The 26,541-nt window shown below is 44.1% G+C and overlaps 1 protein-coding gene across 3 annotated transcripts in view; it reads right to left on the bottom strand.

The window, feature by feature from the left end:
* Positions 1–12,088: 12,088 nt before the first annotated feature.
* Positions 12,089–26,541, bottom strand: part of PTPRE (protein tyrosine phosphatase receptor type E) — a 214,231-nt gene continuing 199,778 nt past the window's right edge. Inside the window, exons 20-21 of one of the 3 annotated variants that reach the window (XR_012322091.1) lie at positions 14,923–24,775; positions 12,089–14,524 (exon numbers count right to left, since the gene is read on the bottom strand). Coding sequence is in view for 1 of the 3 variants with exons in the window: in XM_073685061.1 (XP_073541162.1) it covers positions 24,701–24,775 (75 nt within the window). In the remaining 2 variants the exon portion in view is untranslated. Of the gene's footprint in view, positions 24,776–26,541 lie in introns of all 3 variants that reach the window. The other 2 variants (XR_012322090.1, XM_073685061.1) reach the window with 2 other exon arrangements.

The following is a 26,541-nucleotide window of genomic DNA, read 5'->3' as shown; positions in this document are numbered from 1 at the left end:
TATTGACAGCATACAATAATGGGCTAAGGACAATGGTCAATTTATGCTGGAAGTTTTCGCAGCACCATTTGCATGAAATTCAACACTAAACTGTAAAATGCAGCAAATTTGCAAGTTGTAAATTACAGATGGCAAATCTGTCCTTCATGTTTTCTATTAATTAGCATTGAAGACTATGCTATTCTAGCCATCCTAAAATGACATCCCTTTTAGGACACATGTGGGTTGATTGGCACGCTACAGTCATTTTGAAATTTGCTGCAATTTTTTGAAATTGCAACAAAACTAAAGTGTTTTTGATGCACTTTCTACATACTATATGAGTCTGACCATAGCATGTGAATAAACTTAAGATGCCCATATTCTTAAGAGAGCAGCTGATAACATCTGTGTCGACTCCACCATTAAAGATGCATGCATACTCAGCTGAGCATGCTGGGAGAAAGGGAACAAGCAGCAGCTTATCTCTCAGGGGAAAAAAAAACAGACATTGTAATTCAACATGCCAATCATTCTCTCTCTGACAATTTGTTAGAGGAGAGAAGGTAAGCTTCTATATACAGTCCTGCAGACATTCCTAGGTTTGGCTTCTTTCAATGTAATTTGCATGGGGGGGGGGGGGTGGCTTTTAAATTAGCATCATGCTTTTCCCAATTGTCCTTGCAGGGAGATATTCAATGCAACAGCTTTGAAAGCATTTGGACAAATCATTTGCATATCAACGTTCACTTGTGTTTACACGGACACAGACTGGTCATGTATGGTAATTACTGCTGCTGAGACCTCCAGCTGAGTTTTATTTTCCAGCACAAATTAACATGGTAGCCAGTATGGTTTAGATACTATAGTGCTACAGAGTGCTACTTTGTTATATATGGAGAGGACTACTCTTAGTAAGCACCTGTACACACCTGTTTTCTGTTTTGGAAGTCTTTTGATATATACCAAAAGTGTTTGGGTTATTCCTTATTAACGTCAGCAGTAGCACACGAATGGCAGATTTCAGATTTATGTGCTTTTTCACACATTTTACTCCTACCTAAAAGGTTTTGAAAATGTCTAACAAAGGCAAGACTAAGAGGAGCCATAACATCCAGCACTGCTTTCACCAACGTCTATATTTCTGCATTATTTAGCACTGCTGATAAATTTTCCTTGTATTATTATGCACTTTTATTGGAGTTTATCCGTTAGTTATCGTAATTAGTGTTGAGCGAGTATGTTCTGTCCGAGTATGCTCGGGCCGAGCTCCGAGTATTTACAGCTGCTCGGTGATATGGTTGAATCGCTCCCGTGTAGTGTTGAGCGATACCTTCCGATATCGGGAAATATCGGATCGGATTGGATCGGACCGATACCGAAAAAGTATCGGATATCGCCGATTCCGATACCGGAAACCAATGCAAGTCAATGGGACATAAATATCGGAATTAAAATAAACCCTTTCTTTCCTTGTAGGTTATTTCTACATGAAGGAAAACAACTAAGAATAATGTAGAATGTATTGGGGGAGGTGGGGGAGACAATAAAGGCATAGAGGTTTAGCCCAGTCAAATGGAATAGCAGGAATTACTATTTTTTTATTATGTTCTGCGTTACGGAAATATTAACTATGTTAAGTATTTTTATATTTTGTCAGATATTTATGTTTCACTACTTCCATGCTCTTCACCTTCTTTTTTGCTTCTCCCACACTTTCTCCTTCATCATCCTCAGCATCTTTTTCATCCACTTCTTCTTCACCTTCTTCTTCTTCACCTTCTTCGTATTATTCTTTTTTTTTACATTCTTCATATTCTACTTCTTCATCTTCTTCATATTCTTCTTCTTCATCATATTCTTATTTGTGACAGGCATTCCTGTAGTTGTTATCTATAAAAGGTTGGACATTACACCTTTCGTTCTGCCCGTCACAAAAGATTTACAACAGGATTTGTCCGCGTTCAGTTTGGCCTGCAGCAGCAGGTCTTTTCCAGGGGCACCACGAGGAGGAACGGACTCACCCCCATACACTGCTTAGTCATCTTCTGCTTATAATTTAGATATTATCTTTTGCTCTGATTTTTAGTCTTATGCTTAATGTTCTTCCGCTTTTTGTTCTGCAGCTTCTTGTATTTCTGCTTCTTGGTTTTCTGTCTCTTGTTCTTCTGTATCTTGGTGCTTGTCTTCTCTTCTTTGTCTTCTTGGTCAACTTCTTCAGGGTCATCTTCTTGGTCTTCTTCGGGGTGGTCTTCAGGGTCGTCGTCTTCGGGGGTCCTCGTCTTCGGGGTCCTCGTCTTCTTCGGGTTGGTCTTCTGGGTCCTCGTCTTCGGGTTCCTCGTCTTCTTCGGGGTGGTCTTCAGGGTCCTCGTCTTCTTCGGGGTGGTCTTCAGGGTCCTCGTCTTCTTCGGGGTGGTCTTCAGGGTCCTCGTCTTCAGGGTCATTGTCTTCGGGGTCCTCATCTTCTTAGGGTTGGTCTTCAGGGTCCTCGTCTTCAGGGTCCTCGTCAGGGAGATCCAGAGTGATTACCAAGAACCATTTCAAAAAGCTTGAACTTGGAAATGTAGCAGAAGGTACAAGAAAGCTGAGGAACTACCGAGGACCAGCTGACGGTACTGGAACCCGGATGGGTAGCAGAAGGTACAAGAGCCAATGGAACTACCGAGGACCAGCTGATGTTACTGGAACTCGGTTACTAAGCAGGAGGTACCTGTGCCAGAAAGCACTACCAAGGACCAGCAGACGTTGGTGGAACTTGGATACCGAGAAGGAGGCACCTAATCCAAAGGCACTGCCGAGAACCAGCTGACGGTACTGGAACCCGGATGGGTAGCAGAAGGTACCCATGTAAAAAAAAGTTCAAGGCCGCGAGCCGGCCGCAGTTACCAAAACCCACAGTCCTACAGGGGGTGCTTGTCCTATTGGCACTATGGAACCAGCCTTCATTGCCAGATCCCGCAGCCCACATAGGAGTCACCTAAACTGCAGGCACCATAGAGTCGGCTAACCCGACCGCAACACGACAGGACAACGCATTGGAGGCAAAGTGACGTTGACACTACCCGGAAACAGCTGGCGTGCTGGAACCAGGCTGGGCAGGAGGGAGTACCCCTGCCAAAGACACTGCCGAGAACCAGCTGATGGTACTGGAACCCGGATGGGTAGCAGAAGATACAAGAGCAAATGGAACTACCGAGGACCAGCTGACGGTACTGGAACCCGGATGGGTAGCAGAAGGTACAAGAGCCAATGGAACTACCGAGGACCAGCTGATGTTACTGGAACTCGGTTACTAAGCAGGAGGTACCTGTGCCAGAAAGCACTACCAAGGACCAGCAGACGTTGGTGGAACTTGGATACCGAGAAGGAGGCACCTAATCCAAAGGCACTGCCGAGAACCAGCTGACGGTACTGGAACCCGGATGGGTAGCAGAAGGTACCCATGTAAAAAAAAGTTCAAGGCCGCGAGCCGGCCGCAGTTACCAAAACCCACAGTCCTACAGGGGGTGCTTGTCCTATTGGCACTATGGAACCAGCCTTCATTGCCAGATCCCGCAGCCCACATAGGAGTCACCTAAACTGCAGGCACCATAGAGTCGGCTAACCCGACCGCAACACGACAGGACAACGCATTGGAGGCAAAGTGACGTTGACACTACCCGGAAACAGCTGGCGTGCTGGAACCAGGCTGGGCAGGAGGGAGTACCCGTGCCAAAGACACTGCCGAGAACCAGCTGACGGTACTGGAACCCGGATGGGTAGCAGAAGATACAAGAGCAAATGGAACTACCGAGGACCAGCTGACGGTACTGGAACCCGGATGGGTAGCAGAAGGTACAAGAGCCAATGGAACTGCCGAGAACCAGCTGGCGGTGCTGGAGCCCAGGGTAAATACTAAAAACAGAGGAGCCAGAGGTGTATTTGGAGGAGGTTTTAAATCCGTAGTACAGTGGATGTGGACAAAGCAGGAGAATTTGCCGGACACACAGCTGGGGATCAGCTGACGTTACTGAACCCCAATAACACTGGAGCAAGCGTTGACTGTGCAGACGGCACTTCTGAGCAGCAACTAGCGGTATTGGAGCCCAGGGTAAATACTAAAAACGGAGGAGCCAGAGGTGTAATTGGAGCAAGTTTTAAATAAGTAGCACAGTGAATATGGACAGAGCAGGAGAAATTGCCGTGAACACAGCAGGGGAACAGCTGACGTTACCGAACCCCAATAACACGGCAGCAAGTGTTGACTGTGCAGACAGCACTTCCGAGCGCCAACTGGCGGTGCTGGAGCCCAGGGATAAGAATAAAAATAGAGAGGAGCCAGAGGTGTAATTGGAGCAAGTTTTAAATAAGTAGCACAGTGAATATGGACAGAGCAGGAGAAATTGCCGTGAACACAGCAGGGGAACAGCTGACGTTACCGAACCCCAATAACACGGCAGCAAGTGTTGACTGTGCAGACAGCACTTCCGAGCGCCAACTGGCGGTGCTGGAGCCCAGGGATAAGAATAAAAATAGAGAGGAGCCAGAGGTGTAATTGGAGCAAGTTTTAAATAAGTAGCACAGTGAATATGGACAGAGCAGGAGAAATTGCCGTGAACACAGCAGGGGAACAGCTGACGTTACCGAACCCCAATAACACCGCAGCAAGTGTTGACTGTGCAGACGGCACTTCCGAGCGCCAACTGGCGGTGTTGGAGCCCAGGGATAAGAATGAAAACAGAGGAGCCAGAGGTGTAATTGGAGCAACTTTAAAATGTGTAGTACAGTGGATGTGGACAAAGCAGGAGAAATTGCCGTCCGCACAGCAGGGGAACAGCTGACGTTACTGAACCCCAATAACACGGCAGCAAGTGTTGACTGTGCAGATGGCACTTCCGTGCGCCAACTGGCGGTGCTGGAGCTCAGGGATAATACTGAAAACAGAGGAGCCAGAGGTGTAATTGGAGCAACTTTAAAATCTGTAGTAGTGAGAATGTGGACAGAGCAGGAGAAATTGCCGTCCGCACAGCAGGGGAACAGCTGACGTTACTGAACCCCAATAACATGGTAGCAAGTGTTGACTGTGCAGACGGCACTTCCGAGCGCCAACTGGCGGTGTTGGAGCTCAGGGATAATACTGAAAACAGAGGAGCCAGAGGTGTATTTGGAGGAGGTTTTAAATCAGTAGTACAGTGGATGTGGACAGAGCAGGAGAAATTGCCGTCCGCACAGCAGGGGAACAGCTGACGTTACTGAACCCCAATAACACGGCAGCAAGTGTTGACTGTGCAGACGGCACTTCCGAGTGCCAACTGGCGGTGTTGGAGCTCAGGGATAATACTGAAAACAGAGGAGCCAGAGGTGTATTTGGAGGAGGTTTTAAATCAGTAGTACAGTGGATGTGGACAGAGCAGGAAAAATTGCCGTCCGCACAGCAGGGGAACAGCTGACGTTACTGAACCCCAATAACACGGCAGCAAGTGTTGACTGTGCAGACGGCACTTCCGAGCGCCAACTGGCGGTGTTGGAGCTCAGGGATAATACTGAAAACAGAGGAGCCAGAGGTGTAATTGGAGCAACTTTAAAATCTGTAGTAGTGAGAATGTGGACAGAGCAGGAGAAATTGCCATCCGCACAGCAGGGGAACAGCTGACGTTACTGAACCCCAATAACATGGTAGCAAGTGTTGACTGTGCAGACGGCACTTCCGAGCGCCAACTGGCGGTGTTGGAGCTCAGGGATAATACTGAAAACAGAGGAGCCAGAGGTGTATTTGGAGGAGGTTTTAAATCAGTAGTACAGTGGATGTGGACAGAGCAGGAGAAATTGCCGTCCGTACAGCAGGGGAACAGCTGACGTTACTGAACCCCAATAACACGGCAGCAAGTGTTGACTGTGCAGACGGCACTTCCGAGCGCCAACTGGCGGTGTTGGAGCTCAGGGATTACAGTTCAGGTGGTAGAAACATGAACAGAACAGGAGACCTGGATACTGTTGCCAACCAATTATTTATTCTGGAAGAGGACTGGCAAATTCATGAGAGATCCAGGCCTTGTTAATTTTGAGAAAAGTAAGCCGGTCAACGTTATCGGAGGATAGTCGCATGCGACGGTCTGTTAGTACACCACCTGCGGCACTAAAGACGCGTTCCGATAATACACTAGCAGCAGGGCAAGCTAGCACCTCCAGTGCATACTGACTAAGCTCTGGCCATGTATCCAGCTTACAGACCCAAAACTTGAAGGGAGAAGAGCCGTCTGGGAGTACACTAAGAGGGCAAGACATGTAGTCTGTCACCATCTGACGGAAACGTTGCCTCCTGCTGACTGGAGCCGTCTGTGATGGTGTAGACATTTGTGGCGGCGGGGGCACAAAACTTTGCCACATTTCGGCCATACTGGTCTTGCCTTGTGCTGAGGCGCTGCTTCTGCTCCCTCTTTGTGCAGAGCTTCCTCCACTGCCTCGACGCACTGAGCTGCTTTGTAAAGCACTAGCAGCACTGCTCTCGGTTGGAATGGAGAACATGATGGAATGCACCAGTGCGTCTTGGTACTCCCGCATTTTACGCTCCCGGTTCAACGGTGTTATGAGGCTTTGTAAGTTGTCCCGGTAGCGAGGATCTAGGAGGGTGGACACCCAATAATCAGCCGTGTTGAGAATGTGGGCGATGCGGCGGTCGTTTCTCAGGCACTGCAGCATGAAATCAACCATGTGCTGCAGACTGCCAACTGGCCAAGAAACGCTGTCCCCTGCTTGAGGCGTGATCTCTGCCTGCTCTGCATCACCCCACCCTCGCTCTAGATACTGACTACTAGAGCATTGTGTACCTCCCTCCTCTGGACAGATGTCTTCCTCATCCATTGACTCCTCCTCATCCTCCTCACAAAGTGTCCCCTGCCTAGGCCTTTGTGAGGAACCACGTTGCGCAGACTGTAGAGAAGCAGATGGCATTTGTGACTCCTCATCCTCCACCTCTTCCAAAACCTCGTCCCTTAGTGCTTGCAGTGTTTTTTCAAGCAGGCAGATAAGGGGGATAGTCATGCTGACTAGTGCGTCATCTGCACTCGCCATCCGCGTGGAATAATCGAAGGCACGCAAAACGTGGCAAATGTCCTTCATAGAGGCCCACTCAGTGGTGGTGAAGTGTGAACGGCGCGCACTGCAACTTGTTTGCGCCTGCTGCAGCTGGTACTCCATTACTGCTGCCTGCTGCTCACACAAACTCTCCAACATATGTAACGTTGAATTCCACCTGGTGGGTAGGTCACATATGATGCGATGTTCCGGAAGACATAATCGGCGCTGCAGAGCTGCAATGCGTGATCTTGCATTGCTGGAACGCCGCAAGTGAGCGCACTCTATGCGGACCTTGTGAAGCAGTGCATCAAGATCCGGATAGTCCCTCAAAAAACTCTGCACGACCAAGTTGAGCACATGTGCCAGACATGGGATGTGAGTGAGGTTGCCTAGGCCCAGAGCTGCCACCAGATTTCGGCCATTGTCACACACTACCATGCCTGGCTGGAGATTCGCTGGCACAAACCACACGTCACTCTGCTGCTTGATGGCATTCCAGAGCTCCTGCGCTGTGTGGCTTCGATTCCCCAAAGAAATTAATTTTAATACGGCCTGTTGACGTTTGGCCACGGCTGTGCTCATATCGGTCATCATAACAGGTAACCGTTCACGGGTCGATGTGGAGGTAGACCGTGACGGCTCCTGCAGCGCTGATTCAGAGGAACTGGAGTATGAGGAGGAGTCAATGTGTACAGACTGGATTCCTGCAATCCTTGGAGTTGGCAGAACACGTACAGCGCCACTCTCAAGATCTGTACCCGGCTCCACAACATTTACCCAATGGGCAGTGAGGGAAAGGTATCGTCCCTGTCCATGCTTACTGGTCCACGCATCAGTGGTCAGGTGGACCTTGCTACTGACGGCGTTTTGTAGCGCATGTTTAATTTTTCCCTCCACATGATGTTGCAGGGCAGGGACGGCTTGCCTGCTGAAATAAAAGCGGCTGGGCACGTTGTATTGTGGGACTGCCAATGCCATAAAGTTACGGAATGTGTCAGTCTCCACCAGCCTGAATGATAGCATTTCAAGGGCCAGTAGTTTAGAAATGCCAGCATTCAGAGCCTGTGCTCGGGGGTGGTTTGCCGAGTATGGGCACCTTTTCTCCCATGCCTGTGCTAACGATGGCTGTAGACTGGCCTGGGAGTGTGAGGATGACTGGGAAAGTGGTGCTGTGGGTGGAATTACACTGTGTCTCTGTACAACAGTGCCAGAGATTCTTCCATGGCGATCCTGTGAGGAAGCCGAACCAGCTGTGTGTGAGCTGGAGGAAGAGGCTACAACACGAGCTGAAGAGGTGGTAGGTGGCGCTGTAGGTTGGCCTAGGTCTTCAGTGTGTTTGTGTAACTCCACCACGTGCTTGGTCCGCACATGTTTCCACATATTTGTGGTATTGAGGTTGCTGACACTTTTCCCTCTTTTCACCTTCTGATTACACAGCTTGCATTTGACAAAGCAAATGTCATCTGCAACTGTGTCAAAAAAGGACCAGGCACTGCAAGTCTTGGGAGCGCCCGCTTTGGATTTTGGAAGAGCCATGCTCCTAATGGGTGCCGAAGTGGAGGCTACAGGCAACCAAGTCTGCCCCCTCCCTCTCCCTCCTTTTTGGGCCGTTCGGGGAATCTCTTCCTCAGAGCTGCTCCCACCACCTTCCTGTCCCTCACGCCATGATGGGTCAAGGACCTCATCATCTACACCACCCTCTTCAAACAACTGCTTCTCCTGGGTAGTCTCGACAGCACAGTACGCACCAGAAAGTGGCACCTGAGTCTCATCATCAGATGCGTACTGAGGTGTGCTGCTGACCATAGGCACTGGCCCACCCGCCTCTTCAGATTCAGAGAGACAAAACGGTTGCGCATCACTGCATACTACCTCTTCTTCAAATTCTCGAATTCTGCTTGGCTGGCCCCCTCTTTCCAAGCCAAGAGATTCAGAGAACAGAAGTAGAGATGGCTCCTGTCCAGGGCTCTCTGACTGCCTGGGCAATTTGGCAGGTGGTGAAGAGACAGATGGGTGCTCTTCAGTGCTCAGGACCTGAGAGGATCTGGAACTAATTGAAGTCGATGCGTTAGCTGCCATCCATCCGACAACGGCTTCAATTTGGTCCTCGCGCAGCAGTGGGGTACGGCTAGCTCCTACAAAGCTGCGCATAAAGGACTGTTCCCTGGTAAAACTGGGGGATGCTGAGTCACTGGTGCCCGCAGCAGGCACAGAATCCCCACGTCCTCTCCCTGCAGGCACAGAATCCTCACGTCCTCTCCCTGCAGAAACTCCACGCCCACGCCCACGACCACATGCCTTACTCCCTGCCTTCTTCATCTTGGTAGACTGATAAAGATAGGCAGAAAAGTACTAAGGGCTTAGTGTGCTTATTCCTGAACAGCTGCTAACAGGTATAAGAAACACTAATTTTATAAAGTGTGGACTAGACTTTAATATGAGCTAATGTGGCCTACACAACTGTAAAGTGGAGTGTTTGGTGAACTTTATTTAGGTTTTTTTTTGTCACAAAAAGACACTGGATGTGCCTAAAGATGTAATAACGATAGTATCACAAACTTTTTGTAGCTATTACAATGTAGGAAGGTAACCTACAATGCAATAGATGAGGCTGCAAAAAATAGGCTAATACTAATCTGGCTGGGGCTGCAGGGCCCAAGGCTGCAGAAAGGCTCCTCTATCTACTCCTATATAGTGTGTTTGGAATCAGTTTAGCTGAATACGGATGGAACCACCACACTAATAGGAGATATCAGGAAAAATTATGAATTGGCAATAAAGGACAATGTATGAGGCAGTGACACACACTGAGTGCACTACAACCAGACGGGGTTGAAGCACACACTACAGGGTGAGCTGCACTCACACACCAGACCTTGCAGACAGCGGTGAACAGTACAGATGCAGAGCACTGTGCACTAGCGCTGCAAGACGGAAAAAAAATTCTCTATCTACTCCTATATAGTGTGTTTGGAACCAATTTAGCTGAATACAGATGGAACCACCACACTAATAGGAGATATCAGGAAAAATTATGAATTGGCAAAAAAGGACAATGTATGAGGCAGTGACACACACTGAGTGCACTACAACCAGACTTGGCTGAAGCACACACTACAGGGTGAGCTGCACTCACACACACAGACCTTGCAGACAGCGGTGAACAGCACAGGGAACTGTGCACTAGCACTGCAAGGCACAGTGATTTAGAAAGTAGCTTGGGTAAAGCAGTATAGCGCAAATAGGTAGCTAAAACTGTCCCTCAGAACAACAGCGTCCTATCCCTAACTGAATTCACAGCAGAGTGAGCTCAAAATGGCGGCGGTGGCTTTTATAGTGCATCATGACATCATTTCAGCAGCCAATCACAGCCATGCCATTAGTTAAGATGCCTACATGCCTAACAGGATGTGCCCACACTTCTTAGGATCCTCATTGGCTGAATAAAATGAAAATGTCTCATTGCATTATGGGAACTTCCGATTCCAGTATACGATATTGCAAAAGTATCGGAATTAAGTATCGGAATTCCGATACCGCGAATATCGGCCGATACCCGATATTTCAGTATCGGAATGCTCAACACTACTCCCGTGTGCATGATTTGCAACTGTTTGACAGCTTTATTACATGTGAGGAATGTGTAAGAAATAGACATTCCTCCCATGTAATAAAACTATCAAACAGTCGCAAATCATGCACACGGGAGCGATTCAACCATATCACCGAGCAGCTATAAATACTCGGAGCTCGGCGAAAGGGTTAATAGAACATACTCGCTCAACACTAAGGGTTAATAGAACATACTCGCTCAACACTAATCGTAGTGCATTTTGCCTAATAGATCAATTCAAAAGATTGGGTCAGTCTGTACATTTTGACAAATGTACTTGTGTATTTCCTGAAACAATGGTAATTTACAGTCTACAAAAGACCTGGTGGCCAGTGTGAAAATTGCAAGATTTCTCTTTTTTTTTTTTTTTAAAGGAGTAATCCTGGACTATTTAAAGGGGTTGTCCGGTACTTTTTTTTTTTTTAAGTTGTCCAATGTATTCAGCATGTGGGCATAAGTATCTCTGTAAATACCTTGCGTTGCAGATAGCGCCGCTCACAGGCATTATCGGTGGCCGCTCACAGGCATCACGTGACCCCCGGTTGCAGCCGGCGCTGACATCACGACAAGTCCAGGCTGCAGCAGAGGGTCCCTCTTCCACGTTCCACCGGTGGCTGCTGGGTTGTGTGCAGGGTTATTCCCCGCGTCACACCCGGCATCAACCATGCGCTCTCCCTCTTCCCATTGATTGGGAAAGCGCGCAGTGGATGCTGGGTGTGACGCAGGGAATAACCCAGGTGCCACCGCGGGACCCCAGCACTGAGTCACGCATCACTTGTCGTGACATCAGCGGGGGGTCACGTGCTGCCTGTGAGCGGCCACCGATAGCGACGCTCACAGGCATTTTCAGCAACAGAAGGTATTTACAAATATACTTATGCCCACATGCTGAATACATTAGGCAATTTAAAAAAAGTACCGGACAGCTTCTTTAATTTTTTTTCTTACGGGCCTAAAAAGTTACATGCACCCCGTCAACAGAGCAGCTTGGAAGAGGAAGAGCTACTTCATTGACATGCGGTCAAATAAAGCAGCAGAATCGCTGGCAGGAGCGGTCTGTGACTAATCTGAGGCAGGCAGAACCGGCAGGCAGTTAACAACCACCTGCCCATCTGTTATTAGCCCTTATTTAAAAAAAAAATAATCCTGGATAACCCCTTTAATGAACATTGTGAAATCGGGAAAAAAAAAAAATTGTCAAAAATTTGAAAAAAAGTCAAATACCTGATATAAAGAATAGGTAATTTTCTTTCATTTTCATTTAAATCCATCATTTTTTGCTTAAAAGTTCAGAATTCAACTTCAAACTTTAAAGTATCGCAGAATTGAAAGCTTATCCATAAGCCCCCTAGTCTTGCAGAAAGCTGTGCATCGCTTTTGTAAGTGTTCATCTTACACAGTTGTAACAAGGAGGTCATCGTAGCAATAACAACACGCAAGTAGGAACATATCTGTTTATTTTTTTTGCTTTACAGTGCATCAGATCTCTCATTTATTTCTTACACAGGAATTCTGCTCACACCCCACCAGCATAAAAATCACATCATGATAACGGCAAAATCCAGATTACAAACGTAAAAGAAAAACGATTGATGCAAGTCGGAAATATAAGACAATATGAAATATTAAAAAGTCCCATAGAAATCACATGCAAGGCAATGAAGCAAAAAGCGAGGAGCGGGTGCAAACCCCACATCTTCCAAGACAGTTCATGGCTGCTGTACAAACAGTCTTAGAAATTGTAATCGCAGGCAGGTATTTTTTTTTTTTTCAATCAATTCGCTCTACAGATATCCAAGTATTAAAGAAAACATACATAAAATATTACACGTTATGAACACAGGTAGCTGCAATGTGCATTCTGTAGTATTTAATACAAAACAAAGTGAAAAGTTAAGTCACCCAGTGACCAAAAAAAATAGCAAATGATCAGAATAAATATCTTCTAATCGCATCGTGGAATTATTGTAATCCCTTATATCTTCTTTTCCTCATTCTAATGTGAGTTTTGTGCTTAGAGTAACAATGAAGGCATATCAGGGGTTATATAGAAAAAGTGTCACTTATAATTGTGATAAACGTCTAATATTTAGGAACCCGATGGTCTGTAAAGTCATATAAAAAAGTTCCATAACTCTGATAGTCTGGGGGGTGATCTGCGGAGAGGGACCGGTGGGTTATAATAATAATTATTTTTATTAAACTCTTCACAGTTCCTTTGTAGGGGGCTATATCCTGAACACAAGCAGTTCAAATTATGACTTCCTATATCTACCACAATTATAGTAATTAATGTAGACCCCTACATGATGACTTAATGGCTTTTCCTTGTAAAGTGATAATTATATAGCGTTCGGTTATGCCATCACTATTTGATCGGTGATAGACTGACTTTTGAAACCCCCATTGATTCTGAGAATGAAGAGGATGCAGCGCAGGTGTAGTACTAGTTCTCATTTAGGTTTTTCTCAAGATTTTTTTTTTTTTTTTTTTTTTTTTTAGGAGCGCACCGCTCTCATGCCTCTTAAGCTTCTTGCAGTGCACTCCCGAAGATTGAATGTTTGGGCCAGTTGAGCCTTTAATCTGAACAGCACACTCTCTAATGCTGCGAGCAGATGCAGCGTTGCCTCTGCAGCATCGAAGAAGCGCAAGGGCACTAAAGCTCACCAGATTCAGACAATTTTGGAGCAGCGCTTACAAGCTCTATAGAAAAAAGCTTGTATGTACTGCACTCCTTGCCTAGGAAACCAGCCACCTCTGATACACTGTAGAGGTGGCTGGTAATTTAGGCAATAAGCAGTAAACAACATTTAAAAATCCCTCCATTTTTGAGATTTTCAATAACAAGTAAATTGATTGTTTTTACAAGCACTTTCCAATTTCAACCAGTTATCAAACCCATTTCCGTGAATGTGCTGGTTGCATTTTAGCAGAGCCACGAGGCTGGGTGCACAGCCGCTGTACAGGGAAAGATTAATAAAAGGATACTGCACTATTTTCCTTTGATTTTTAGAATCAGTAAGGGTCTCTCAGGGTGGAGCCCCACTAATAATAAAATGGTGTCATGTCCTTGCAATATTCTATCACTCTATATAACATTGGAAAACCTATGTTTTAATGAATTTAAAGCGGAATCTCGTACTAATTATGACCCACCAGACCAAAGTATTCAATAGTTTGATGTATTTGATAACCTGGTTCCTCAATAGCATTCTGGATACCAGATAATTAAAATTCTGCTGTCACTTGTACCATCTTTTACACTTCTGAATTTGCATTATTTTTGCAGAAATTAGACATGTAGGGGTGATGACAATTTCTATTACTATTCCCCAATGGTAGCAAAGCTAAATTGTGGCTATACAGCAGTAGCGAACTGCAAGTTATGCTGGAAATTTTAGTAGTTATATACATGTATATTATAATTACCGTATTTTTTGGACTATAAGACGCACTTTCCCCCCCAAATTTGGGAGGAAAATGGGGATGCGTCTTATAGTTCGAATGTAGCTTAGCAGGGAAGAAGGAGCGGTGGATCGGGGTCACAGGAGGCAAGGTCACCACTGTAGGAAGGTGGCGACGACAGGAGTGGGGCGCTGCTGCAGGCCCTGGTTGGGAGGAGGGGGGTGTCTTGGCGGTGCAAGGCAGGAGCCATTGATCTCCCGGCGGTGCAAGGTAGGAGCCATTGATCTCCCAGCGGTGCAAGGCAGGAGCCATTGATCTCCCGGCGGTGCAAGGCAGGAGCCATTGATCTCCCAGCGGTGCAAGGCAGGAGCCATTGATCTCCCAGCGGTGCAAGGCAGGAGCCATTGATCTCCCGGCGGTGCAAGGCAGGAGCCATTGATCTCCCGGCGGTGCAAGGCAGGAGCCATTGATCTCCCGGCGGTGCAAGGCAGGAGCCACTGATCTCCCGGTATGGCAATGCAGGAGCTATTGATCTCCCGGTGGTGCAAGGCAGGAGCCATTGATCTCCCAGCAGTGCAAGGCAGGAGCCATTGAGTGCAAGGCAGGAGCCATTGACCTCCAGGTGGTGCAAGGCAGGAGCCATTTATTTCCCGGCGGGGCAAGGCAGGAGCCATTGATCTCCCGGCGGTGAGCTATAGGAAAGGGCACCAGTGTCAGTGCATGAACAGATTTAGATCTCAGCTCATTGACGAGCCGAAATCTTAATCTGCGCATGCGCCATTTCCCTGTAGCCTACCGCTGGGAGACCAATATGCGCAGCGGGGACTCTGCTCCTGCCTCGCACCGCCGGGAGATCAATGGCTCCGGACCCCCCATTTTCACATAAAAAAAATATTTTTTCCCCCATTTTGCTCCCCTAAATTTGGGGTGCGTCTCATGGTTCATTGTGTCTTATAGTATGAAAAGTATGGTAGTTAAAAATAAGTCAAAAGTCTTGTGGCGTTTTTGAGTTGTTGTTTTTTTTAATTAGTCTCTCGCTTTGAAGGACCCAGTGTGTTATTGATTTACATAAGAACCATGCAATACATCATTTCACCTTTAGAGGCACTGCAGGGAAATCAAACACTTGCACAGATTTCATAGAGATTTCTGATTGATGGAGAAATTCCAAAGCCTACAACATCATAGAGTATTTCAGGTACCTGATTTGAAGCAAATGGCTGCTTACAAGAACCAATGTCATTTGTGTCCAGAATTACGGTATACTCTGGTGAGTCTTGTGACCATTAAAATGGGATTCTTCGCTTACATTACCTATCATTAATATTCACCAAATGTAATCATATTTGAGCAACCCAGCAGGCTACTGTTAATTACCGAGGGTAAGTGGCGCTACCTAGTGGTATCAGCCAAAATGACACTTTTAACAACATAATTAGACTTTATTGATTTTTTTTGCAATAAATATTTTTTGTTGCCAATCTTTATAAGACATATGTTACAGCAATGTACAATTTGTTTTAAAACGGTACTGCACAGGCACAAAAAGCACAGTCCTGTAAAATGTTTTAGACACATCGCCACCGGCATGCAATAAGAGTACCTAAAATATAAAATGCAGATAGAAAAATAATACATAACATGAGGTTTGAGTGGTATGAGAAGAAAGCCAATACTGTATATTATGCTGTTTACCTGCATATATCATATATTTTTTTTTATATACTATATCAAGGGGAATTATCAATAAATAATAAATATATATCTTTTTTCAGTTTCCATTCTATTTGCACTATGCATAGTTCCAGTATTTAAAAAAAAGCTTTAACAAGCAGTCAATGTGCTCATGTCTCAAAATCAAAGTGGTTATAAATTAGTATTCTCTTAGCTATAGAGGGGGTATAATCGCCTGTAACATCTGAGCCCTGGTGCCTGGGTGGGCCAAAAGACCCCTCTGCCACATAAGAACCCATCAGTATTACATGACTCTCTTTATGGGAATGTAGTGGTATTCTTATCATCTGATCTGCATTACCAATCCATTCAAGACAAATTCACTTCAATGTCACAAAAAATTCAAAGTCGTCACAGCTCGGATTTTTTTTGACTCAAGCAAAATGCCAGGAAGGTGTTTAAAAAAAAAATCATTTTACTCACCTATCCTAGAAAAACAACTTCCCGTCTGGTACTCCAATGTCTCGTTTCTTCCCTCTGACTCAGTCTTCAATCTTTGGTGCCTCTGGCCTCAATTAACGTGCATGGTGACTTCGCGTGAAACCTAGTAGGTGCTAGAGGCACCAAAGAGACGTCAGGGAGAGAGCGAGTCAACGGAGGACCGGGCCGGGAGAGAGCGAGTCAACGGAGGACCGGGCCGGGAGAGAGCGAGTCAACGGAGGACCGGGCCGGGAGAGAGCGAGTCAACGGAGGACCGGGCCGGGAGAGAGCGAGTCAACGGAGGACCGGGCCGGGAGAGAGCGAGTCAACGGAGGACCGGGCCGGGAGAGAGCGAGTCAACGGAGGACCGGGCCGGGAGAGAGCGAGTCAACGGAGGACCGGGCCGGGAGAGAGCGAGTCAACGGAGGACCGGGCCGGGAGAGAGCGAGTCAACGGAGGACCGGGCCGGGACAGAGCGAGTCAACGGAGGACCGGGCCGGGACAGAGCGAGTCAACGGAGGACCGGGCCGGGAGAGAGCGAGTCAACGGAGGACCGGGCCGGGAGAGAGCGAGTCAACGGAGGACCGGGCAGGAAGCTCTGGTGCCAGGACAGGTGAGTATAATATATTTTAACCCTTCAGTTTATTATGTTCTGAGGTCTGGAGAGATGTGAGAACATAATAAAATTGACGTAAATCAAATTTCCTGGCCAAATTTTAGCAAATCTGCCAAATCAAATTTGGTCAGATTGGCTCATCTATAATTGATATATAATGATAAACTTCTGTCTTCTAAACTTTTTTTTACCCTATAGTTTAACATACAAGTGTTTACCACATTCATATAACAAGTTAAACAACATTATAAACCTAGAAATAACTAATAGATAAGCAGGGCAATTTGAAAGAGGGGGTGGGAACAAGTCGGCCCTCTTATCCTTCACCTTGCTCTCCCTGCACACCCCGGGGATGTCAGTCACACTGCGGTGGGCGTTTCTGTATTGATTGACAGCATTCCTGGACTTGTCTGGTTTCTAAACAACTACATGTAGCATTTACAGATATTAAATAGGGTATTCGGAGGCAGATAAAGTTCTAATACCTTCTAGGGGAAGATCTTGATGTCAGGTTCCCTTTAAATAAGAAATCAAGCGTCCTCACTGTTTGTTGTTTGCAGCATTTTCTACATGATCCCGAAATACTCAGATTAGTAGAAATCCTGCACACAACACAGAGGTTAGTTTCTAGCTGTGTAGTCACAGACAGGGCAGTGGGGAGAGGCTCCTGCAGCAGCCAGATGTCTGAAAGCCACACAGGACAGCAAGAGGACAATGGAGGATATGGCTGATCTTCTGAAAGACACAGAGAATATATATATATTTTTTTTAGATATTTCTTATACACAACTATAAACTGAAACAAAATAGGACCAAGTAGATTTTGGCTTCATTCTTAGTTTTTTTTCTGTGTTTATTGTTCCTTTTAAGGAGTATTTTGTACAAAACTGGATTCTAAGAGGTAACGTTTCTACTTGTGGAGAGTGTCAAGCCAAGCCTGCAATGTCAGAGTGAGAAGACTTATAAGCCATGCAATGCTCCTCTGGGGTATTAAATATGAAAACTGTCTTTTCAGAGAGGAAGAGGACTAGAACTCTAGGGCCACACATTAGGTGGTGTTAGAGTTCTAGTCCTCTTCCTCTCTGAAGAGACAATTTGCACATTGTACAAAACTGAAACATTGTGTTACTTCGTAAGACTGAGGTGGCCTTGCACAGGACATAACACAGTGTATCAGTTTTGCCAGGACACTTCAATTATTTTTGTGTGTGAGCTATCACTTGTGGAATCTTCTGAAGGAGTCTTTGTATTACCGGTTTAAAATATTAACCTCAATTTTTATTTTTATTTTTTACAGACGCACACTTTAATAATATTTGCCCCTCAACTACCCCCGCAAAATCCCCTTTTAAAAGAAACCTACCATAAAAAATATGAAGAGTACCTTTAATGTACATTAAAAATGAAAAGCATGTTTCATTTTGTTACTTGTATCCGGAGATATGATGACTTAAAGTTACGAGCCGACAGCCTAAGGCTGCACTACTGAGAGACTGCTCTGATTAATTGGCATCGGTAGTGTGGATTAAAATCACTCTCTAATAAAATGTAGCCATATCTACAGACATAATTGAGACTACTAAAGCCAGTTAAGAAATAAATAATGTCATACGATAGATTGGATTTACACATTGTCTACATGGCAACATTGTAACTGACAGAAATCAGAAATTGGGCATGTTCCTACCACAGTCTCTCAGTAGTGCAGGTTTTGGGACTGTAACTTTAAACGCTCATATTTCAACATAAAAGCAAAAAAAAAGAAAAAAAATTCACATTTTTAACACCTTGGCGGAGTGCAACCTAAGGCTATGTGCCCACGATGCAGAAATGAAGCAGAAAATTTCTGCAGCGTTTCTGCATGGTCTTGGCAGTCAAAAACGCTTGCGGATTTTACACGCGTTTTTGCAGCGTTTTTACATGTGGATTTGACTTGCGTTTTTCAAGTCCATTGGGACCTCAAATCCGCATGCAGAAACGCACAAATAATGGACATGCAGCGGATTTTTCCGCAAGGAAAATCCGCTGCGGAAAAATCTGCAGCATGGGCACAGAACATGCAGATTTTCATTGGGGATCATGGGGCATGGATTACCAAGCGTTTTTAAAGCACTTCTGCTGCGGAAATTCCGCATCAAAAACGCTTGAAAAACGCATAGTGGGCACACAGCCTTAGATGCTGCAGTCATAATTGTCATTTAAAAGGTTAGAAATTTTTTTTTTTAAATGGCGACATTTTGAAGGGGTTAATGCTCACTAAAGGCCAGATTTTATCACGCCTTCTCTCGACATCCGCAAAATCCATGATTTTATGATGCATTTCTGTGCTTTTCATTGATATAATTATATTATCCTTTCATTTATAACCTTCTTCAATCCCTTATTCTCTTCTCTAAACGTGTAGATTTCAATAAATAGAACTTTTCTTTTCACACTATAGCGGTATATTGTTAGTTAGATACCTATACGAACTGCATACACTTTCCATTGACTCCTATTGTAAAAATAAGATATCACAGTATATACACATACAATTGGAAAAAAATATACCCCACCATATACCTTATGCCAGAAAGACAATAGAACTTTATAGCCAAATTACACATATACGTCAGAAGCATTTCCTGATGTATGTGCCAAACATATAGCACAAAATGTATTAAGCATAGAGACCAACAATGCCGCCAGCCGGGGTAAACTGTGATTTTGCAAAAATATTTCCCTATCTTGATCATTGTGAGACAGAACCCCTTATCTATTATATAGTAAAATAGAATATTCCTATCTTATAATAATCGTATATACAAGATCACTCTGTTCAGTGCAGCCCTTGTAATCACTGACAAAATCGCTATTCGTTTTCCCTTTAAACATAACCTGAAAATTAGATGTGTGAAAAAAATTCAGATTGCACGAGGTCAAGCAGCTGAGATCCTACCAGTCCTGAGAAGAGTAGGTCCTGCTGAGAGCTCATGGACTACATGGGCCCTGTAGTACTTCATATAAAATCTGCACCATATAGATTTATGGAGAGTTAGGCTATGTTCACACATCATGTTTTTTTCTGAAGCAAAAGGTGATCTCTTGCCAGGAGGTTGTTCAGGATTTTTGTTGCGGTTTTCTTGCTTTTTTTTTGGTGCGTTTTTTTCACTGTTCTTTTGTCTCTGTTATGCATGTACATTAAAGTTCAGTGAAAAAAAAAAAATCTCATTCTGGTTTATGCACGAAAACCGCTGAAAACTCGACACCTGCGTTTTTTCAGCGTTTTTTTCACCACCCATTACTTCCAATGGGTGAATAACCACTGAAAGAAGTGACAGGCTCTATCTTTCAAAAATACATGCAAAGCACAAAATCCTGTACAAAAAAAAACATGATGTGTGCATGAGATTTCTGGACTTTGCTGGTACTGTAAAACGTAGCTGAAAATTAGCATAAAAAAACGCATAAAAAAACACTGAAAAAACTATGGTGCGTGAACATAGCTTTAGAGCTGCAAATTGATGTAGTTTTTGGATGCTCCATGCACTTCAGCCCTGCAACCAGAACCTGTCACTCGATTCATGCTGCCCCAACCACGGGCATGGGCGGCACAACTGCAGCCAGGTATGTTCTTCTCCAAAACACTCCAAGATAACATTATTTAATGAGACGGCCAGGGACAATAGGGAGTGACCTGATTAGTCCTCCTCTGACCAGCTTCTCTCTGCCCCAGGTGAATGGATGGAAGGGACCTGTCAATCACGTGGAGCACAGCTTGGAAAAGCTCCTCAAACTTTATTTTCTCTGAAATCCCAGCACGTTTCAGAGACTAACATACTTGGGAGCAATGGTGCCGCTAAGCTCTGATTTATGCGTCTGACATTTTTCCTTTAAGGAAAACAGGAGACCCTGCATAATCATGAATGGTGCAAATTTTGGCCCCAAAAACCCACCAGTTATCCTTACATTTTCATAATTATACCCCATTTTGCTATGGACATCATTTTTACATATGGTAGTGGTTACTTTTAGTTAACAAAATTGCAGTCTGCAATCTTAATTTCCTTCATTCATTTCAGACCCTCCTGATATGCAGTTTGCAGCCAAATCCAAGTTTTTCAGATTTTTCTCATGTGTCTCTCTCAGTAATATAGGCTGGATGTGAGGTCTGTGTTGCACATCTACTAGCACAGCTTTAATTCTGCACCTATTTTCTCTTAAAGTGCTTTCCACTATATCTATAGACTGTTTTCTCTGCTCTCATTGGAATTCCCCCCATGTCCATGCTGTGAAAGTCTGCGTACAAACCCTTCCCTGACAGAAGAGAGGGGAGAGCAAAAATAGTTGTCAGGAGCTCTGACTGATTTTTTTTTTAGCTATATATAGAGGACTTACAGAAAATCTGCAGCAGCAAAATCTAAGCAAATGAACAATTAAAAAAGATTCTACGCAAAGGTGTGCATAGCTTTTAAAAGGTTTTCCCCATCTTTATAAATGGGTTTGTCAGATAGTAATTGTAAATACAAGCAATTTTGTAATTTTTTGCTTCTTAAAATTTTCAGCCGTTCTTGAGATATCAACACTTTTCTTTTGTTTACAGCTCGTTGCTTTGGAGACCGACCACCATTGTTAGACAGTAGAAAATGTGCCGTTCTTACAAGCTCTTTTTCATTGAGCTTGTAAGGACTGTTATATAGCTGACCAGGATCGCCAGAGCGCACTATTACCTCCTATTCACGGCCAGTTTCAGCTCAGTGTTTACAAGCTAGACAGAAGCAGTGATCGGTCTCCTACGCATCAAACTGTAAACATAAGAAAAATGTTAATATCTCAAGAATGGTTGCAAATTTTAATAAGCAGCAAATTGCAAAAGTGCTTGTAAAAACAAGCACTGTTCAAAAATGTCCATATATGAAGATGGGAATTACACTTTGAGTCATTGTGACAGTGCATTATGTGATGTGGCTGCCTTGTTTAATGGGTTTAGGCTGTGGTAATGAACCGAGGCAGGCACTGGGTGATGTAAAACGTAACCTGACATTACTATGGACACAAGGTAACAGCGGCCTATTGTAGCTATGTCACCAGCATACTAGTGTATGGGGACAGGCAAGGGATATTCAGAGGAATTAACTTGTGAAAATGGAACTAATAGTCCACATAATAAAATAAAAAATAAAATTTGGGTCAGCATAACCACATGACTAAGGTATAAGTAGATGTAAGAGCAAAAATAAAAAATAAATATAAATAAAAAAATAAATCTTCTAGGCAAAAGGCGTATGCAAGATAAATATAATAAGAACATTGTAGCACTTACCTGTTAGACAAAAACTTTTATTATCTTCAGGAAAAAGTACATAACAAATGGAGGGAAGTGGTTCAGATGGCACCAAAGCTATGGCCGTTTCGCACTGATGTACGCTTCTTCTGGGCCAAAAGAAGCTCAGATCAGCATGAAACAGCCATAGGCTTAGTGAGTGCTATGCTGTTCTTACCATATTTATTTTGAAAATTGAATGAAATTTCCTTAAAATAAAAAAACAGAGGTATGGATAATAAGGGGAACATGCATGTAAGGGAATGGCGTTCTATTACTCGCAGGACGCCACAGCCTTCATTCATCTCAATAGAAGCGTAATTCTACATGTGCGGAAAATTCTGCACTGAAAACAAAATCTGGGGCCAAAAAAATGTTCAGAGAACCCAAAATGCTGGAGCCCTTATCTGAAAGGTTAAATAGATCATTAGTCATATGATTAAGTACTGTATATGGCTCTCTGTAAATTAGGATCTGGCTGGAGCCTATAGAAATAAATAAACTGTCACCTTTACTGATCTTGCTGCCAACACATAGATCCAATCTCTAGTTCTGTAAATGATGGAATGTAAGCATATATCCTGCACACTTATTACAAAAGTACACACACATTCATGTTTTATAAAATATTACTGTATATAAAGTGTTTTTTTTTCTTAAAGTAACGCTCTATCTTTATAGCCACTTTAAATAAAATACTAGGAAACGACTTAGATAACAATTTCCTAATGCAATATTATTATTAAAACATGCTCATTTTAACCCCGGGCAGGTGCGAAACAAGTTTTCCTGATTACAGAATATCTCAAGGTCAGCATTGTAAAGTGAAGAGCTCATCAGACCCTAGAACGACCGCCATTATTAGCCATTGCAGTAGCTTTCTCCCCTGGCCCTTCTTCTTAACCTTGGTCCCAAAATCATTCTGATAGTTGCTAAAAAATTTCACATTGTCATAAGTTATCTTGCAGAGTAGTTGTATCCAATCGGTAGCTATCCAGCTGTAGAAAAACTACAACTCTCATCATGAAGCGTTTTAGCCTTCAGGAAAAACAATGGATATTTGGAATTCCTAGAAACTTAGCAGGTTAAAAGGGGGTTTTATCAAAATCGCAATTAATCCTATAACAGTACAAAAGGGTATAATTTGCTGATCAATGGGACCCCCAACGATCCTGAGAACGGGGCTCTGGACCCCAAGGACATGAGCCACCTTTGTGTTGAATGAAGCGAAGGTGCACATGCTCCATCTTTGCTCTATGGGACTGTCAGAGAAAGCCAAGATTAGCGCTCCACTATATTCACAAAGAAACAAGACAGAAGAAGAATCAACGCCTTCGAAATGTGGTGCTGGAGAAGGAGGTTATCAATACCATGGATGGCAAGAAGAACAAACAAATCAATTTTGGAACAAATCAAGACAGACATGTCACTCGAAGGAAGGATCACCAAACTATGACTTGTCTACTTTGGAAACATCATACGAAGAGAACATTCACTGGAGAAGGACATCATGGTCGGAAGAATAATAGGAACAAGGCGAATAGGAAGACCAACAACCCGATGGCTTGATTCTATCAAGATAATGGTGGAGAAGACCCTGGTGGACCTATCTAGGCTTGCATAAGATTGATCTTCCTACAGATCATTCATCCATCAAGTTGCCATGGCTCGAGATCGAGCTGAAGGCCGCTAATAATAATAACATATTCACCAATCCAATAGACAAGCAATGGAGCCGAAGTCGAGCATGTGCACCGCCATTCGATTCATGATGGGAGCTCTACAGAATCTGTTATCGGAGTTGCAGAGTCACATTTTGGAATCACTTGGGGTCCCAGCAGTCAGTCACCCAGTGATCAATAAGTTATGTCCCACTCTTTGGATACATGTTATCTTGCAAACTTTGAAAAAAAAAAATTAAAGCGTCAATGGCTAAAAAGAGCATTTTTACTAATAACATTGCGCCTCATGTAATAAAACTAGTGCAAACCAAAAGTTCAGCCATTGCCCGTGGCATAGATTGGCGCTCTCATTTCTCTAAGGCAGTGACCTGTTTGGCAGCTACGGACAACCGCTTCCCTTTTTGGTCTGTGCTAAATGTTCTACTTTGGGCTAATTATGTAAGGAAACTGCTATCTAATTAATGATATATCATTGACCCCAGTGGTGGATGATGATTTGACCACCTTTGATGAAGGAGCTTTACATTTTTACATTTACATTGCAGCATGAAATTCAGACACTGTACAGAAAAGGGCCCTATCTCAATCACTTTCTTATTTATGCCATTAAAAAAAAAAAACTCGGCATATAAGAAAATGTTTGGTTCCATAATATACATGCCATATTATAAATAAATATATACATTACTTTACATCTATCTCTTCCACACCTGGAAGGCTTCTTGTATTGGAATCTGTATGTCATACCGAAAAGGATGTCAAACCAGAAGCGTACATCATTTTGTTATTTGGTAGCAGAGAAAAATACAAAAGCAGAAAACAATCGACGAGATAAATTAACAACAAAATAGATCATATGAATTAGTCCTGTATATAAAGCGGGTTCAAGTCCTTCACTTGAAATTGGCGTAATCTGAAAATATGTCAATAAAGTCTTGTACCACTTTGTAGCAGAATTCATACTGTTCCTGCAAGAGAGAAAAGGACAAATTAACAGATCTACCCCAACTATGCCATTAGTCTTGACTAATACATTGCTACCGTCTTGTGTCTACAGCTCCTTTGCAGACCTATGCAATAGACTACAAGCAGGCCCCATGAAGTCGGATTTTGTAGTCATATTCCCTTTCATATGTTCCCTACTTCTTGTCAACAAACCGAATTTAGCAAGACCAGCTGACCTGTTATTTGGAAAGGCAAAATATTCTAACAATTTATACACACCGATGCTATCAGTAAACCTTTACCGATCCGCGGTCATTTAAAAGCTTGTTTAAACAAGCAGACCAAAGAAAACAATGCACACTGATCGATCTGTAATAGATAGCTCAGGGCACATAGGCTGCCACGGTTCTCGGCAGCACGAGTCCTGTTTACACAAGACGATGCACAGGGGAAAACAATGATCTTTTGCTCGTTCATCAGCTGATCGGGAGCCTGTTTACACTGCAAAGATAATCGTGAAACAAGCATTTTTAAAAAAGCTTTTTCACAATTATCTTGCACTGTAAATGCAGCTTCAATGAGGACAGTACAGGAGTTGTTCAGACATGTGGAGCCAGAATGTAAAACTGTTATCTCAAAGTGAAAAGAGCTTCATCATCTGAGGGTCCATTTACAGTGCAAGATTATCGTGAACGAGCGCTCTTAACAATGCTCATTTCACAAAAATAAAAGTCTAAATGTAGGTTGCCGATCACCCAATGAACAAACAAAATACTTTTTCGTCTGGTGAAAAGATCTTTTGTGCTACACAAAAGATTATTGTTCTCGGCAGTGGATCACCCTAAAAGGAATCTGTCAGCAGGTTTTTGCTATGGAATCTGAGAGCTGCATGAAGTAGGGGAAAAGAGGCTGATTTCATCGATGTATCACTTATTGGACTGCTTGGTGCAGTTTTAATAGAATTCCTGTTTTCGCTGCTGTAGATGTAGCAGAGCTCGGAATGCTGAGCCGTGAATAACTCCACCCACACCACTGATTGGCTGCTTGCTGACAATGTACAGTGTACACCCGAATCTGCCAATCAGTGGTGGGGGCGGGGTTACACATATTAGCCTGACTGGTTTGCACATTAGATCTAGTCCTGCAGTGATAATCTCTTGCTGATAAAACACTGATTGTATTGAAAGTACAGCAAGCTGTTGAGCAAGTGACACGTCCCTGGAATCGGGCTCTTTGCCCCTACATTATGCTGCTTTCAGATTAACCCCTTTCTGGCCTGGGGTGTATTAGTACGCCCCAGACCATCACCCCCGGTTCAGTGAGGGCTCCGGCGGTGAGCCCACACTGAACCGGGCACATGTCAGCTGATTCTTACAGCTGACATGTGCCCGCAACAGCCGCGGGTGGAATCGTGATCCACCCGTGGCTGTTAACCAGTTAAATGCCGCTGTCAATCTCTGGCATTTAACAGCGCCGCGCCGGAAGCGCGTCACTTACCCCACCCATCAGTGACCCATTCACGTGATCGCGGATCATTGATGGGTGGGCATGACAACCCTGGGTCTGCAGCAGACCCCAGTGGTTGTCATGTAAAGATCACTATGAACGCCACCTAGTGGTCGGGTGGTTCATCACCTCAGTGTAGCAGAGGCGATCAGACAGTTGCTGCTTCTAGTCTCCTATGGAGACTATAGAAGCATGCAAAAAGTGTAAAAAAAATGTTTTTAAAAAAATTAAAAAAATATAAGTTTAAATCACCCCCTTTTTGCCCCACATACACATATTTGTT

This window comes from Phyllobates terribilis, unplaced genomic scaffold (genome assembly GCF_046119375.1).
Source record: "Phyllobates terribilis strain yellow unplaced genomic scaffold, ASM4611937v1 Scaffold_5__5_contigs__length_657084704, whole genome shotgun sequence".
In the NCBI taxonomy this organism is placed as follows: domain Eukaryota; kingdom Metazoa; phylum Chordata; class Amphibia; order Anura; family Dendrobatidae; genus Phyllobates; species Phyllobates terribilis.
This window is presented reverse-complemented; position numbering and strand designations above follow the sequence as displayed.